The 16,617-nt window shown below is 42.7% G+C and overlaps 1 protein-coding gene across 1 annotated transcript in view; it reads right to left on the bottom strand.

Annotated features, from left to right (window-relative positions):
- The window catches only part of POMGNT1 (protein O-linked mannose N-acetylglucosaminyltransferase 1 (beta 1,2-)), a 230,324-nt gene that overhangs the window by 160,330 nt on the left and 53,377 nt on the right, over positions 1-16,617 (bottom strand). Inside the window, exons 6-7 of the mRNA XM_078671701.1 lie at positions 12,276-12,393; positions 6,535-6,633 (exon numbers count right to left, since the gene is read on the bottom strand). Coding sequence (XP_078527827.1) covers positions 6,535-6,633; positions 12,276-12,393 — 217 coding nt within the window. The remainder of the gene's footprint in view (positions 1-6,534; positions 6,634-12,275; positions 12,394-16,617) is intronic.

Raw genomic sequence — 16,617 nt, 5'->3', positions numbered from 1 at the left:
GAGAACTTTATCCTTGTTGCTGGAGGTAGGAACACCTTTACCAGCTTTGACAAGCCCAGGTCAAGCACCACTACTGTTCTCGCAAATAACCTGCCCCAAGTACTCATTAAGCCAAACACACATGTTTTATCCTTAAAAGCAAGCCATTAGCAAAGTAATATCTTGTTGTGTTCTTGTGAGTTCACCCAAAAATCGAGAGATCTTCTTGGAAAATTAAGACACCATGTAAGTATAGAAAGAAATTATCATACATACTGAAAAAGGCTGCAGTTGATGGTAAGACAAAAGGCATCGATTTATATTGAAAAACCGGTGAGATGACAAGATTTCGGAGAGGGAACAATCTGACGACATGCCGCAAGTTCAATTTGCTAAACGTTTGATCAATATAACCTGACCAGCAAATCATGAATTCTTGGAAGCGGATGAGAGTCAACCCAGATAGCCTAGTTAAGAGAATATAAAACCACAGACACTGAATTCATTGTTGCTCTTTTTGCACCACCACAATAAGGGATAACCATACAGAACTACCTACAGTTTCAATTACATCTTCAGAGTGCAAAGTGCTGAGAACCTGGGTAAGCTCATGTCTGACGCAGAGAGGAACAACTCACATTTTGTGCATCAAGGAACATAAACACTGTTCGGTTGATATTCAGTATAAAATCGTTAAGTACATCCAAATCTTTCTCAAACACTTCTTTATGCTTGCTAATAACATCTTTAATCGTCCTACTGCATTAAACATCACAAATGTGTGTGTCACTAGCTCTCAAGGGAGAGTTACAAACTCTTAGCCATGCACAATCCTTCTGATCCAAGACACACACAGAAAACCTAGCAAGAGAAACAGAGTCTCCTAAACATCCACACACATGCTGTTTGTTTCCTGGTAACAGTAAAACATTGAACCAACCTTCACGCACCCAACCCAAAATGTTCTTTACCTTAAAAGCAACATACACTTCCACTACAATTACAGAACCTGTAAAGGAAATGGATGATTCAAACAAATCATTCAAGTCAATTTTAGATCCCTAAAATGACTGAGCCTAGATGTGAGACCCACACAAGATTTCTTCTTGCCAAAGAAGTGGTGTGTGTGATGATGGTTACATGTGCACCAGAATCTATAAATGCCAGTGGAACATCCCCAGTAGTCACTAGCGCAAAAGGATCCTTCAAAGACAAACTCAATATTATTATTGTTTAACACCAACCTCATGAGTGCTGTAAAGATTTTCTTGTTCATCATTAATATTACTGATTTTTTTCTGATTTCATGCATACTGTGACAAAGCAGCCCAACATTCAGCAGGAACTACAAGTTTTTTTGCAGGGGAAATTTGCCCGACGATCTAAAAAGCTACATGGTTATTGAAACCACACCTAAAACATTCAATATTTCTATAACAGACACTGGATTTGAAACGGTCCTTCCTAACACTGAAATTACTTTTGTGGGAAGTTAAGTTATTTTTGACAGACAGCATCACCTTGGGTCTTTTAAATAATTTTTGTTTCTTCCCTAGAAAACTGGAAAAAAAGACTTAGAAAAACATATTGGGGAGCAGACACATTCAGGACAAAAGTAAAAGGGGCAAACGACAGGTTTATTGTGTGTATATGTATAGTAGCCATTTAAAACTGTCACTATTGCTTAATTAGAACGTCAGCGATGCCACTTACTGGAATGAGTGCATTGTACTAGTATTCCTAAAATTCATGAACATTTACTAACAAAACAAAAAATCTAAATTTGGATTCTATAGAAGTAGCACACGGTTCTGAGTGAGTCAAGGCAATTAAGTTTATGACTCTATACTCTGGTGAAGTCAATGCCATTAAAAGTAGAATTGTGAGAAATTACATGATGTTAAAATGGCAAGCAGGAGACAAAATGAGAGTAAAATGAACAAATGAGAACCAGTGAATACAGGTCTGAGATATACCCACAAGCATAAAAGTGAAATTAAATGTGAAAAACAAGCATTGAATATGTGGAAACTTCTATCTTGCAAGCCACACTCGTTGAGTAGCTAGATTAGTAAAGTATCACAAATGCAAAAGTGACATTTCGCATGGGTGTATAGCAATGATAATGTGATTATGGCAGAAGTGAATAAATGCAATCCAAAGCAAATTTTTATTTTAGGACTACATGCTATATGAATGCCGTAGTATCAGAATACAATTGCAGGATTAATGTTGAGAGTAATAGCAGAATCACCATTACCATACACCATGATGTCACAAGACGTAGATGTGAATCTGGCTAACTCAAAAAGGAAACCGCAAAATGGTACAGATACTCGCGTGAAGAGGAGAATAAAAAGAGACCTCCAATGCAGCCAATGTGGAATGGAAGCTTGCCGAATTAAGACCTGGAAGAATTATGGCAGGTATCTCATAATACACTTTATTCTGGTGTAAAACTTGCTACCTTCAAGAGAAATATTTTTTTTACTGAAAGATGGTGAAACTCCAAGACAATCAATGCAAGAAGTGCCAAGCCCCTAACGGAGATGAAAAATGCATGTTTGTGAATTGCCCAACTCAAAGTCTTTTTTGAAAAGCTGTAAGTAAAATAATACCAGTTGCCAGAAATCAGCAATTTGAGGTAAGCTCACCTGTCCCACCGGTTATTGTTTTGGAGTAAGAATAAAAGATGAAAGAAAACAAGACTAGAGTGTGGACAAATTCATTTATTACCAAATGTTGACCGTTTGACTCTTGATCTGTAAACAAATTGACTGATTCTGTCACTCCAAACATTAAAGAATGGACTAAAATGGTAGATAGACCGTAAGCAGGACAATGCATTCTCCAATTGTGCTATCAGATAACATGCCAACTAGATTTGGTCCCGGATCTTCAGCCTTTTAGTTCAAAGACTGGCCACCAAACAGAATTATGGCGCAGTTTCCAAATGTCTAAGTACAACACTCTGCGTTTTGCAGAGAACCACATAGTGAAGAAATACATAAGGGCAGGTGTGTCCCATCTGACTTTGGCGGATTGATTTTGATGGGGAAAACAAAAGTAGACGTGAAAGAGTTGGTAGGAGATGGCAGTATATTGATGAAAGCAGATGTGAAGTAAAGTTGTTAAGGGTCCAAACCTATTTGCATGAAACAAACGTTTGTGTCAAAGGAGGTTTAAAAAAAAAAAAAAAAAGATGCTTTAGCTGGCAGAGAAGGGGTGTACTTGTGGTGTTTTCATCCCAACAGAGTTAAATGCCAATGAGCTAGTAAGGGTTTTATTCAAATATTGGGAGAACTGGAATTTACAAATAAAACATTTTACCTGCAATGCATAAAATTTATTGAAATTCCTAACTTCATAAGAGAAGCATTGAATAAGGGGTTTGAGAGACTTGTGAACAAGTAATTGCGACAACAGAATCATCTAAATGGTTGGTACCAATGGTGACTGTGCTCAATCCTGACAGAAGGGGGAGATGTCAGACTTAATTCAAGTATATTTGTACTCAAGAAGGCTTCATACGTGGACAGAGTTGGCAATTGTCCTCTTTCGGTGGATCCATGAGATGCATAGGTTGGCATTAGCCATGGGTGTTTTTCAAAGGTTTACGAATAAAATTGTTTGAGGCTGTGGCAAGAGTATCATTTTTGAAGATTATATTCTTGTACATCATAAAGAATTTGCCCAGCATGACAAGATGACAAGGTGAAGGATAAGTTATGGAGGATTAACCATAAAGTATAACAATAGGAATATGGCAGGAACCCACAGTTGGTCCTCTTCACCAAGGACCAGGGGTGACAGATGCAGAGGTGTTCTTAATCGTCGGGTTTTTCTTACCAAAGTGGTCCGGGGGGGTTAAGGGGGAGGGGATTGTTGGCGTGCAGAGGCTGCAGGCGACATCGGGGAGTCAAGGCGGGGTGAAACAACAATGGGATTGAGCTCTGCAGGGATCAGGGAACTTGTTGACACCTGCGGCCCACTTCAACTTGGGCCAGAGTCAACAGGTGCAGAGGTTGCTTCAGGCGTCAGGTTTTGGTGTTTCCGGAGGACTCAAGAGTGTTTTCTTTTAGAGTTTCCTCAGAACAGGTCCGCTGTTCAAGGGAGGTCTTGAGGCTTTTTAGAAGGCAGGCAGTCCTCCCAAGTTTCTGGAGTCACAGCTGCAGGACGAGTTTGACTTTGGTGTCGTTTTCGATGAGGGAGGCAGACAGGCCGGCAGGGTTGGTACCAAGTCAGCTGCTTGTTGCTTCTCTGCTGTCTGATAACCTCTCTCTTCTTAGGTCATCAAGATCTGCTTCTCCAGTGCCAGGGGCTCCCCTAAATACTGAATTTAGGGGCTTTAGGGAGTGTAGGGTTGTAGCCAATAGGATACTGAACCTTGGAGTCACTACGCCTCCGATATGACCACTTCCTACATAAGTTTGTTTTTTTGTTTTAGATCACAATTATTCTTTGTTTTGGAGAGGTGCTCTAATGAAGCCTAATGGAATATAGATAGAATGTCTGACGTCTCACTGAAAAGTCGAAGCCTATTTCTCTAAGATCGCCGAGAAAGTTGTCAATAAACAACTGACAGAGCACATTGAAACCTGTAAACTCCTTCATCCCACTCAATCTGGTTTTAGGGCATCTTACTCGACCGAATCTGCCCTACTCCTGTCCACTGAAACCATACGCAAGTTGGTGGACGAAGGCCATACCACAGCGCTGGTTCTGTTAGACCTGAGCGCGGCTTTCGACACTGTAGCACATCACATCTTGCTGCAGTGTCTGAGAAAAGGAGGAGTAAGGGGCAGAGCTTTGGAGTGGCTAGAATCGTTCCTACGGGACCGGAGCTTTCAAGTCACCCAAGGCCCTCATCGGTCTAAGAGTATTATGCTTAATCAGGGAGTGCCCCAAGTGTCTAGCTTGAGCCCCACCCTCTTCAATCTCTATGTAACACCTATAGCAGAGATTACGGAGAGGTTTGGGGTTCAAGTAGTAACCTATGCAGATGACACTCAATTGGTGGTGTCTCTTGCACAGTCAGACGGGGCAGCAGCGAACAACTTTTCAATGTGCCTTCAAGCCATAGCAGTTTGGATGGCTAATTACTGCCTGAAATTAAACGGCAGTAAGACAGAGGTGCTGGTGGTGGGACATGCACCATCGGTGTGGACTTCGGCATGGTGGCCGCAAGTGCTGGGGCCTCTACCCTCACCTAGTGAACAAGTGAAGAACTTGGGTATCTGGATAGATAGCAAGATCTCCTTCGAGCAGCATACCATTCGGGTGGCTGGCCAATGCTTCGGCATTTTGAGAACTATGCGGAAAACATAGGACCTACTCCCCACGACAGCCAGGAAGACCATAGTCCATGCTCTGGTTACCTCGAGATTGGACTATGGGAACGTTCTGTACTTAGGAGCCAATAACAGATGTATCACTAGGCTTCAACGGATACAGAATATGGCGGCCCGCATGATCCGGAAATTACCCAGAAGAGCATCATCTAAGAAAGCCCTGGAATCCCTCCACTGGCTTCCGATTAAAGAACGGGTGCTCTATAAGACCTTACTGTTCAGCCACCGTATCATGCAGGGAAAGGGGCCATCCTATCTGCTGGATCTATTGAACCCTTACATCCCGGGCCGGGAAAGGGCTGGTGAAGTTTCCTAGGTTCAGAAGAACTCGGATGGGAGGACGCTCCTTCCGAGTACAAGCTGCTCAACATTGGAATAAACTCCCACATGAAATGCGATCAGAAGTTTCGGAACGTATCTTCCGGAAAAAAACTTAAAACCTACCTCTTTCCCCTGGCTAGAAAGTGAGGAGGTTTATAGGGGAGAACCTAGTGGGGCTGATCCATCTGCTGTTTAGGCCAGTCACACTTAGCGCGGGGCACACTGCTCCCAGTGTAACCAGGCGCTTTATAAAATGTATTATTATTATTATTATTATATTAGCCAAGGATGGAGCGACTCCTAGATGGGTCTGGCTCTTCCTTAAGACTTGACAGAGCTATTTATTAACTATTCCAAAACTAATTTTCATGTTTGAACAGTGCACCTGCTTTTTAAGTACTATTATCTTTTGTACTGTCACTAATCTCTGGCAGCAGGAGTGTGAAAAGGCACAGTAAAATAGAGCAATGCTACAGAACAATATATGTAAAACAAAAAATAAACATAGCTGTCAAACCAAGCTAAATCACAATAGACTATCAACAAGCATCAGCTCTAAAGTTATTCAGGAAACATAAATCCAACTGAAATATCCAAAGGGGTCTTGTTATAATATGCCCAACAGAGGGTAGTAAATTCAATAACGTTTGTGTTCTTTACAGGAGGTTATTAAAGCTGTAAGTTCCACTTTTTCTAGAATCCACATACAGGAAGCAGTTCTTCTACTCCCAATATATATCGACCAAGACCACAATATCTGGACATATTTCTTCTACACTGAAAGCATTTTAACTCCTCATCACAGCCTTGTGCAAGGGAATTGCCATGATTGTTAACCTAGGCACCATGTTAGATAAAAAGGATTAACAATGTATTTGCTTACCTTCTGGAGAAGTCAGTTTCACCTCAGTTTTCAGTAAGACTGGATCTCCCCATGTGGAAAGAGCTGGAGACTTGGAATGCTTCTCTCCATAGGCTTGTGCTAATCAAAAAAGCACATGACAGCATTTATGCAGGAGAAGAACTGTTAAATTAGGTTGATTATACGTGTAGACTGATCACATAGCCAAACTAGTGCCTATACAATTATAGAAATGTATTTTCTTTTATCTAACCATTTTAGTTTGGTGTCATCACACTATTTAATATTAAGACACATGTTAAATGATCAGTTAAGGTTTTAGTGGGCAGTGATTAGACTGTCTTCTCTCCCTGAATTTATTTTCCATTTTTTAAAGGAGGTCATCCGAAGGGAATATCGTTGGCATCCTTATGCAGATGTCGACTAAGGCTTCTAAGCATATCTGCTGGTTTAGTGACATACTAGAGCCACTCTGCATCTAGAATATGTAAGCCAGGTAACCTACATTGCAGGAAATCCCAGTGGTGAATAGACATTCATCTCTAACCAGTCGCATGCACAGTCGTTAAGCGAAGGTCGGAAGCATGAGTCATGGATCAACAGAGCTATTCTGTTGCACCAGTCAATTAGCCCACAGGATTGCTCAGGATACTCTGACGCAGCTCTTGAATTAAATTAGTTGTATGTTTTAGACAAAATGTCAAGTATTGGACTTCACCATGATCAACCAAATGATCCCTTCTAGTTATATATGGAGAGTGCAGTGCTAGACATAGCCTGCGGTCCAACCCCAGGGCCCAACTTAAAGGTGGTGCACAATATTTAAGGGAATCACAGAACTTTAAAATGTTTTAGGAGAAATGCAACAGAACAATAAAGCAACATTTCAATTTTCTTAAATAATGAAAAGCACTCTCTTCCAGAGAGAAAACTCATTGCCATTGAATGTCCAGGAATGCTTGAACCAGACAAGTATGATGGAGATCTACCTATATGCATATTTGTCATGCAGAGAACCATTTTTGAAAAGGTTTACCATTTACTCTCCTGCTGTATTCTGAGAACCTCTATTTTGCACCCAACTGCAACATTTTGTTCTATGGCTCCAAAGAGATCAGGGTGGCAAGAGATAGTTGGTGCTCACTTATAATCTAACAGTAGTCATGTCAATGTACAGTTCACCTGGGTGTTCGGCAGGGGAAGCAGCTACTCTCTTGCCCCTACCAATCCAGAGTCCTTAATTATTAGCAGTCTTATTAACTTAGATTTACCAACATCTTTAACTGGCTTTTGTGTTATTTTAGCTTTGTCTCTTTTCATTATTGTTTTTTAATAACCCACGTTCTTGAAAACATTACTTAAATGGCCACCAGTGCAATACAGAATGATTAAGAATACTTTGAATGTGCAAAGTTAATGAAGCAGAGAGAAAAAGGAGTCTATGCTAGTTTTAAATCAAATGGTTTCTTCAACAGCCTACGTAGATGCAGCAACTCTTTAATGAAGCAGTGTGTAGTAGCTATTATTCATGCTTTCATGGAACAGCTTTCAATAAGCAGCTGATCTTACCCATCTACCAAAGGAGATTTGCGTTTTTTACAGATTTAATGCAGCAAATTTATATTAGACAAAGAAACCCCTAGCTGTAGGTTCAGTTAACATGGGCTTGCCCATTGGAGCAAGCAGAACTCTAAACACCATGGTAAATGAAATGTGTCTAGTGGGGATTGAAAAGTCTTACATCCTTTAGACGGTTAAGCATTGCCTGGACCCATTTCACAAAAAAGTGGCAGCACCCAAAAAACAAGAAATCCTGCAGCATCAATATTTTCATTTTAGTGTCTTGGGCCCATGTCTATCTTAAACTACTGGGGCTCATAAGGGGTCATTCCAACACACCAGTGGAAATATAGGCCTCCCCGGCACAGTTCTTTCTGCCAGTGAAGGCCACCCTCCCCCGGGAACCAGCAGCCTTGACTGCCTTTGGGAAAGAGAAAGCAGGAAAGGCTGGTTCAACCACTGGACAATAGAAGAGACTATGCAGGAGGATAGAGGGTAAAACAGTGTGGCTAACATGAGCTCGCTACGCAGTTGCACAGCACGGTATGGCCATGTGGGAGCAGAGTGACAAGTTCCTGTATTCGGCAAGGTGTAAAAAGTAAAATCCATGCAGGTTAAAAGAAAAAGGGCAATGTAGGCATCAAAGAGCAGCAGTGTGCACCTTGCCTTTCTGTTCTAAAAGTTTCCTGAATGCTTGGCAACCTAAAATAAATCTTTAGCTAAACAGCCTGCAGCACACAACCAGGTTCAGAAAAAACGAGGCTGGCTGCAGTTTAGGAGGTCTCTCTTGAAAGAGATGTGCAAATTTGTTCCATCACTGGATCTGGCCAATCTAAATGTCTGTTTCTCTAGAGAGAATTCATATTAAGTTCTATGATGTTTACGCTGTGTGTCTGTCTCAATGTAGGCCTCTCCAGGCCATATCTTTTGCTCACACCAAAGCCAGTAGAATTCTTCAACAATAGTGAAAATTGTTGCCACAGGCGTTTACCTTGTATTGTAACACACCTGCCAAAGCCCTAGGGCCAAACCTTTTTCTTAGTGAAAGCCATAGGTTACGGCAGTAGGCCTTGTTCCAGGGTATTGCTGGTTTTTGCAAGTTAGAACCTACAGGAACAAACAGTCACATGGTACAACCTGGGATAGCAGAAACAGATTTTTTTTATTAAAAAATTGCCAATTTAAATATTTTGCAGCAGAAAACAGATTCGAAGTTAGTTGCTCACTGTAATAAATGTTTAGGGTAAAACTTGCACCCAAGTTATTCTGCAAGGCTGCTTTAATTTGGGTTCCAATTTGTGAGTCCCAATGAAACCTTGATTACATTAGTAATTTAGTTGATATTATTTATGTATGCATTAAAGTCGTTTTCCCTTTTTTAGTTGTGAAAGCAATGCCTGTACATGAACTCATACAGCAAAATGTTCAGTCAAAGGGTTACTTTGTGCCCAACTTGAGAGTTCGAGCCAGCACAACAGTGGCAAAGGGCTCCCAATTATACTTCTGCGGCCCAGTAACTATTGATTCCCAAACTTTTCACAAAATGAATTTCTCACATAACATTAGAAGAGACTCTATTGCAGTTTGCCTGCTAAAGGGATTTCTGTTGAGCTATGCAGCTCGGTGCAGAAAAAAGTTGATTATTTTGAAACTTAATGGAAAATATTCTCCCTTACCCAATCTTTATGCCGAAAATGTAGAGTTATGAGATCAATTATATAGTAATACATAGTAATGCATTCCCACCAAATGCATGGATATATTGTACAGCAGGGGTGAGGAATTCTTATATCCCAAAGACTAGGACATATTGTTTGGCATCAAGGACAACATGTTTTCATGTACATTCTGTCCTTGGGACACGTGGGCACAACCAACTGCAGCACAAACACTTTGGCTGCCAGATTCCAGTGCCACATTATGGCTCTGGGAACAGCATTGTCTGCATTTAAGGTAATTTTCGTGTCCATATGTTAATGCAGTTCGAACTTGTATTCATGGTTCATTAATACAAAGCCTGTATTATTAGGGTGAGCGCGCTAAGGAAATATAAGGTCAGACTGCATTAGTGACACTGGTACAGTATAAAAATGTATACACAAGTTTGCAAAGCTTAATGACACAAGGCTACGTTTAATGTTTCCAGGATACTCCCTCAGAAGCAAATATATGCAAATGCATGAAAGCAAGACTGGCGATTCTTTGCTTTAAAAATAAAACGTTTATTAAAAAAAAAAAAAAAAAATCAACTAGGAAAAAAATGTTTAGCTAAATTACTCTGAAATTTTAGGTATCATTTCTTTCAAACATCATTTAGTAGAATGTGTTGACATGCTTATATTTACCAAAATATTCAAAATTAAAATTCAGTGTAACCTGTTTCAACAAAATTAAAGGAAACAGGAAAAAAAACAGGAACTGGCAAAACCAATATGTACGACATTGGTGGCCAGCGTTTTGGTTTTGTCACTGTGTGTCTAGTTTTGACATGGTTTTTTATAAAACTATTGTTGTAGGAATGACTGAGACCTCATCATTATACCCAACATTGCCAAAAGGAAAAATATTTTTGGTTTCAAAAACCACATTGCCACTGCAGTTCCTGACACTAAACAAAACTACTTTGCGTGCCGATATGCTCCTTGTGAAAGAGCAAAATGCTGTCCCTCACAGTAAAGCCAGCCCGTAGACAGACAGACATAATTTGAATAAGTTCTTGATAAACGCCAGACCTTAAAAGGGGTCCATTTTTTAAAGAAGGTCATACAATTGCACCCATGGTATAGGTCCTGTCATTAATGCAGATTTAAGGCTTTCAGGAATTCCCAAGAATTTACATAAGTAGGCAAGGAATTCGTACCTCTCGAAAATATTTGTGAACTGCATTTGTGTAGATTTTCTCACGCAAACATCTATTGAGAGGTAACAAGTTCACTTTCCCACCAACCACTTTTTTCTCCAACCCTCAAAAAAGGTTTACTTCGGCCTTTGACAGGAGTAAAATTCAAAACGTTCCCTATATGTGAAAATATTAAGAGATGAGCTGATGGAAACCCATAAAACATGCATGTTTGTAGGTTTGCACAGACTCAAAAGGGCATTCCAACCATAGGAAACTTTTGCTTAGTGCTACCTCCAGCCCCAGTATGAAGAGCTGTGGAAAAAAGGTAAAATAAAGAAATTGCTAGCATTCAAACCATACTGTGGTATGAGATCTGGCATAATCAGAGAGGCTATTATCAGAGCTCTTATATGATGAATGCTACCATACCTACTTGCCGCACTACATGGCACCAAAGGGACAAGTGGATTTTGTTACAGGACAAGTAGATTTATGAAGCAGCCTGTCCCATGGGGGAGTAGATATTTTATTAAATTACACACCCGTGTGTACAAATATAAAAACAGTAAAAAACATTTCTTTTAAACACTATTTATTGTAAACAAATGTCCTACGATTACCAATGGCCTTACAGTGACAGAGGCCTATCCCAGGTGACTTAAGAGGATACAAATTTAATACAACTGAATTACAGAATACGAACTTACAAGACAAATTTATATAGGGAGTAAAACCTTACAAAGGGTTAAGAGAACAAGGAAAAGCTCATAGAGCAAAAGAAAGAGAAAACAAAGAGGGCTTAAGGCAGATGAAAGGCAAAAATGCAGAAAGAAACAGATTTAAATACGGACCTCCAAAAAAAACCCACAAGAAAAACAAACCACACTGTGCATCCTTCTCCCCACGCTTGAAAGCCTAATGTGGGTTTTCACTGTAACAGCCCACTGCCAATCTCAGGCTCATGGCTAGATTACATAATTGACTCAGTCACTTGGAAATATTCCACTGCATAGAGCAAAAGAGTTGTCATAACTAAACATAACAAAGATGAAAATAAACAATACAAGTTGTTTATGAAAGGAAAAGTGAACAGTACCCTACAGACAATGATAACATTAGGGAAACATAAAATTAATGAAACAGTTAACATCCAGGAAGAGTTATTACACAATGAAGCTTCATAGGAATATGCAAGCAAACATAATAAAATAAAGTGATTATACACAGTATAACGCAAGCCCAGAGAAAGCGAATAGATGGCATTTGTTTAGACCTTGAATAACTAAACACAATTTTTCTTTTACCAATGCACATACCAGATTATGTGTGCCTTTTAGTGCCAAGGACCATGGAACTTTACCTCCTTTTCGGACCACAAAGGCCCACATGTCCCTCCAGCTGAGCAATGAGGCAACTTGGCTCCCAAGGTTTTTCAGGATGCTTTTTGCAGTGTCCTTGAGATGAAAAGAACCCTCGTCCTATGAAGAGAGAGCAACCTCAGTGAAAACAATCTTGGTTGCTAACCTCCATTTAACCTTCATCGGCTTAGTGACAATACATTCCCTCCAGAATGAGGGTAGCAAATAAGATAAAATTCATGCTTTAAATAGAGATGAAAACGATGAATATGCCTGAAACTCTCCTCTGCCAACTCTTTCTTAGGGTTGCCATCTTGCTCAATATCCCCGAAACAGCAGATCTCCAATCCTTGGCTTCTGCTTTACAAGTCATTAAATGTGATATTAAATCTGCTCACCCAATTACCTAAAGCACATAAATCAAGAACCTGAAAACATTGTGATATTACAGCTCAGAACTGAAAATACAGGGTGGTTGATGGTACTTTTATGTCCCCACATTTCTCGCAAGCTTTTGCAATGGTCACACTCATCTACTGTATAGCAGAGTACAATGAAATATCAAACAGATGTCATGAATACAAAGAGCACATCATGCTGAACGATTCGGTGGTGGTCCCATCCTCCTAAGACCACCCCAAGCAAAGTTATGGGCAGAAATACAATGTCAACCAATGGCCCAGCAAAGCATTATGGGGCGAGATTCTAGAGTTTAGACGATATTATAATATCCAGTATGAAAACCCTCCTAATACGGCATGCTCTGAAGTGGGGAAGAGAGCAGGCCCCCCCGAGGGGGGAGCCCTGGTGGTCTGGGGCCGGCCCCCTCTGTGAGTTGGGTACACTGGTCGCCCAGCCAGGGTGTGCCCCTGGGCGAGGGCAGGAGTTTGAACTTTACGGATCTACAGCCCTAGGAGGCTGACACTGGGGACGGAGACAGAAGGAGACATCGTCCCAAGCGATAACCACTGCTATATGCCTCCACCGCAGCAGGAATGCCGGGCCCAGCTTGTCACTAGTCTTGACCTGCTGGAGGGCTCTCGGAGGAGAACACACAAGGAACTCCTGTTGCCTTCAGTTGGACTGATCAGCGATGGCTACAACCAAACCTAAAAAAGGCCACAGTGTGAAAGATATGCTTTCCATGCCAGTGAGGGGAGCTTTTGGAGACCGCCCCCACAGCTACTGCTCCCTCTAGTTCCCATGAAGAGAATTTGGAACCAGTGACCCGCTCCATACTTGAATCCCTGTTCACCTCCCTCCGAGAGGACTTACAGGAAGTTAAGAAAGATCTCTCCAGCAATATCAGGGGACTCAGGAGGGATATGGGCTCCCTAGGAGATCGTGTAGTAGCCCTGGTGGACTACAACAACAGCAATGTAGACATTGAGGAGCTGCTGCACCAGGAAATCCTTCACCTCCGCAATCAAAAGCTGGGTCACCAGGCACGCGCGGAGGAGCTTGAGAACAGATCCCGCCGAAACAACATCTGGATTAGGGGTATAGCCTCCAAGGCAGGGACCTCGCTGGCTTTGTTGCGGCTCTCTTCCGAGCAGTTCTTGATGCGCCAGCAACCATGGAAATAAAGATGGACCTGGCTCATCGAGTCCGCCCCCCAAGAGCGGAGGCAGCCCCCCAGCAGACATTCTGGTCTGCTTACATGACTTCCAACTGAAGGAGGACATTCTACGCAAGGCTCGAGAGAAGCATGCCTTCGCCTTCTGAGATCAAACACCCAACCTCTTCCAGGACCTGGTGACGTCCACCTTGCAAAAAAGACACCTTCAGATCAGCGACCCCCCACCTACGGAATATCGGAGTGCTGTACTCGTGGGGGCACCCTGTCTGGCCTCATCTTCTGCTTAGAGGGAAAGCTCTTTCAGCTGTGGTTGGGTATTGAGTATTGGATTGTCAATGGAAATTTCAGCAACCCAGATATCCCAGACCCCCAAGACTGGCGATTGGCCTCGGTGGTGTTCGGACAGGGAGAAAATGTGCCCGCGCAGTCTGGGCAAGATTGCCAAGGGTTAACAGGCTGTACTGGACTCTCTTCCTGAGGCACTAGCGGAAACGCACTCCCTTTGAAGCAGCTGGACAGAAGTGATCGCAGACTGCAATATGGGCGGTTGGGTGGTGGATTCGTGAGAGCTGGGGGGGGTGAGGCAGCGGTGTGCCCCCTACAACTGACAACTGGAACGTATGGTTGTTTGCTTATTGTTTTTCAGGGGTTCTAGTTTATCTTTGGGGTATGCTCAGATTCAATATTGCTTCAACGTGAGGCACACATTGTAACAGCCAATTCATTGAGGCACCACACTAGCCCGCACCACGCAACGGGCATCACTTTGGACAGCTGTTTGGCCCTCCCTGCCAGGCTATGAGTGACACTCCTTTCAGGGTTCTCTCCATTAATAGTAAGCAAAAAGGAACCTCTGAACTGACCTATCAATTTTTTTTTTACATGTGAATAAATCAAACTAGATTCTCTAAAGATGCTGCACACATCATATAGTAGACAGAAAGATTGATTTCATATTATTTATTCTATTTCAAAAATGATTTTCTTCTTAGACAGGTCGACGCAGAGACACAGCCAGGCAGGAGCATTGACCAGGGAGGGGCACGAGTGGCTCAAGGACCTAGGGGTTCTAGATATTTCTTGGACGCTCCACCCCTGTACCTGTGACTTTTCTCACTTCTCTCACGCACATAAGACATTTTCTAGATTAGATCACTTCCTGGCCACAAATGACACTCTCCCTGCTGCGCTTCAAGACCATGTAGCTATTACAGTGTAGGTGAGGCTCCCACCCACATGCGTCGCACAGCTCGATCCTGGCAGTTGCGAGACACCCTGGAACAGTGCACAGAGGTGGTGCAGCAGGCTCATAAGGTCATTAATGACTACCTGCATTAAATGATTTCCCTGATGTTTCTGCTGCAACGCTCTGGTAAGTTCTCAAGGCGGTGGTGCACGGGGAACTTATTGCTATCTCTGCCGCAGATAATGAAGCGCATCTGAAGAAAAGGGATAAACTGTCTAGGCAGGTGAAAGAACTGGAGGGAATAAATCAGCGCACAGGGGCCCGAGAATTTGGCGGCAATTGACCACCACTCAAGCGCAATTAGCCAGCATTGACCTCAACAGAGCTGAATATGCGGCACTACTTCTACGCCATGCCATTAACGTTAGGGATGACAAGGGAGGTCTCCTCCTAGCAAACAGGCTACGCACTCAGCAGCAGAAGATGGGCGTCCACTCGGGGGCGCACAGATCATAGACGATGTCGCTATCGCGGATGCATTTAAAGTCTTCTATGCCGACCTACACTGGTCAAGGTCTGGACCTTGCAGAAGGTACCTCATACCTTGCTGATTCACACATGTCCCCCCTCACATCCGACTAACTAGCCTCACTTGGTCAGGAGATCCGAGTGGAGGAGGTCATGTCGGCAATCTCTCGACAAGAGACTTTGAAGTCTCCAGCCCCGATGGCTTCCCATCTATATTCTATAAAACATTCTGTCACGTCCTCACCCAGCTCCTAACACAGCTCTTCAACTCCTTCTCGGCCCCCAAAGCCATTCCCCCCTCTATGCTGTGGGCCATGGTGGCAGTCATCCCCAAGCCCGGTAAAGATAGGCAACGATGAGTCTTATACCGCCCAATCTCCTTACTGAACGTCGACCTAAAATTGTTCACCTCTTTCTTGGCGTCCAGACTCCGCCCCTATATGCCGTCCATAATAGACCCATCTCAGGAGGGCTTTATCCCCCAACGTCAGACCAGCAATAACACTAAGCGAGTGCTGCATATCATACAGAGATGGCTTCATGCACCCAGGACAGTATATGCTGCTAGCTATCGACGCCGAGAAGGCCTTTGACAGGGTGCATTGGCCTTTCATGGAACAAATCCTGGCCCACTTTGGGATAACTGGGAGAATCCAGTCTTGGGTTCTCAACGGTCATCACCTTCCCACAGCGTCGGTCAGAGTAAATAGCTGTATTTCTGCTCCCTTTGCCATTGGTAGGGGGACTCGGCAGGGGTGCCACCTGCCCTCCCTGCTGTTCACCTCTACATGTACCTCTGGCTCAGAGAGTTTGCGACAGACCTAAAATCTTTGGGACCACTTTCGGTGGGGGGGGCAACATAAGATCAGCCTATACGCCAACTACGTGTTGGCAACACTGAACAACCCGGCGACGTCCCTCCTGCGTCCATGAATGAACCACACATTTGGTCTCAGCTCAGGATTCAGAGTTAATGCCCCTGAACTCGAAGCCCATCTTGCTGCATAATGCCCTATTCAATGGGCAAAGTCGAAGGTCCCTTACTTGGAGA

Source organism: Lissotriton helveticus, chromosome 1_2 (assembly GCF_964261635.1).
Source record: "Lissotriton helveticus chromosome 1_2, aLisHel1.1, whole genome shotgun sequence".
Classification (NCBI taxonomy): domain Eukaryota; kingdom Metazoa; phylum Chordata; class Amphibia; order Caudata; family Salamandridae; genus Lissotriton; species Lissotriton helveticus.
This window is presented reverse-complemented; position numbering and strand designations above follow the sequence as displayed.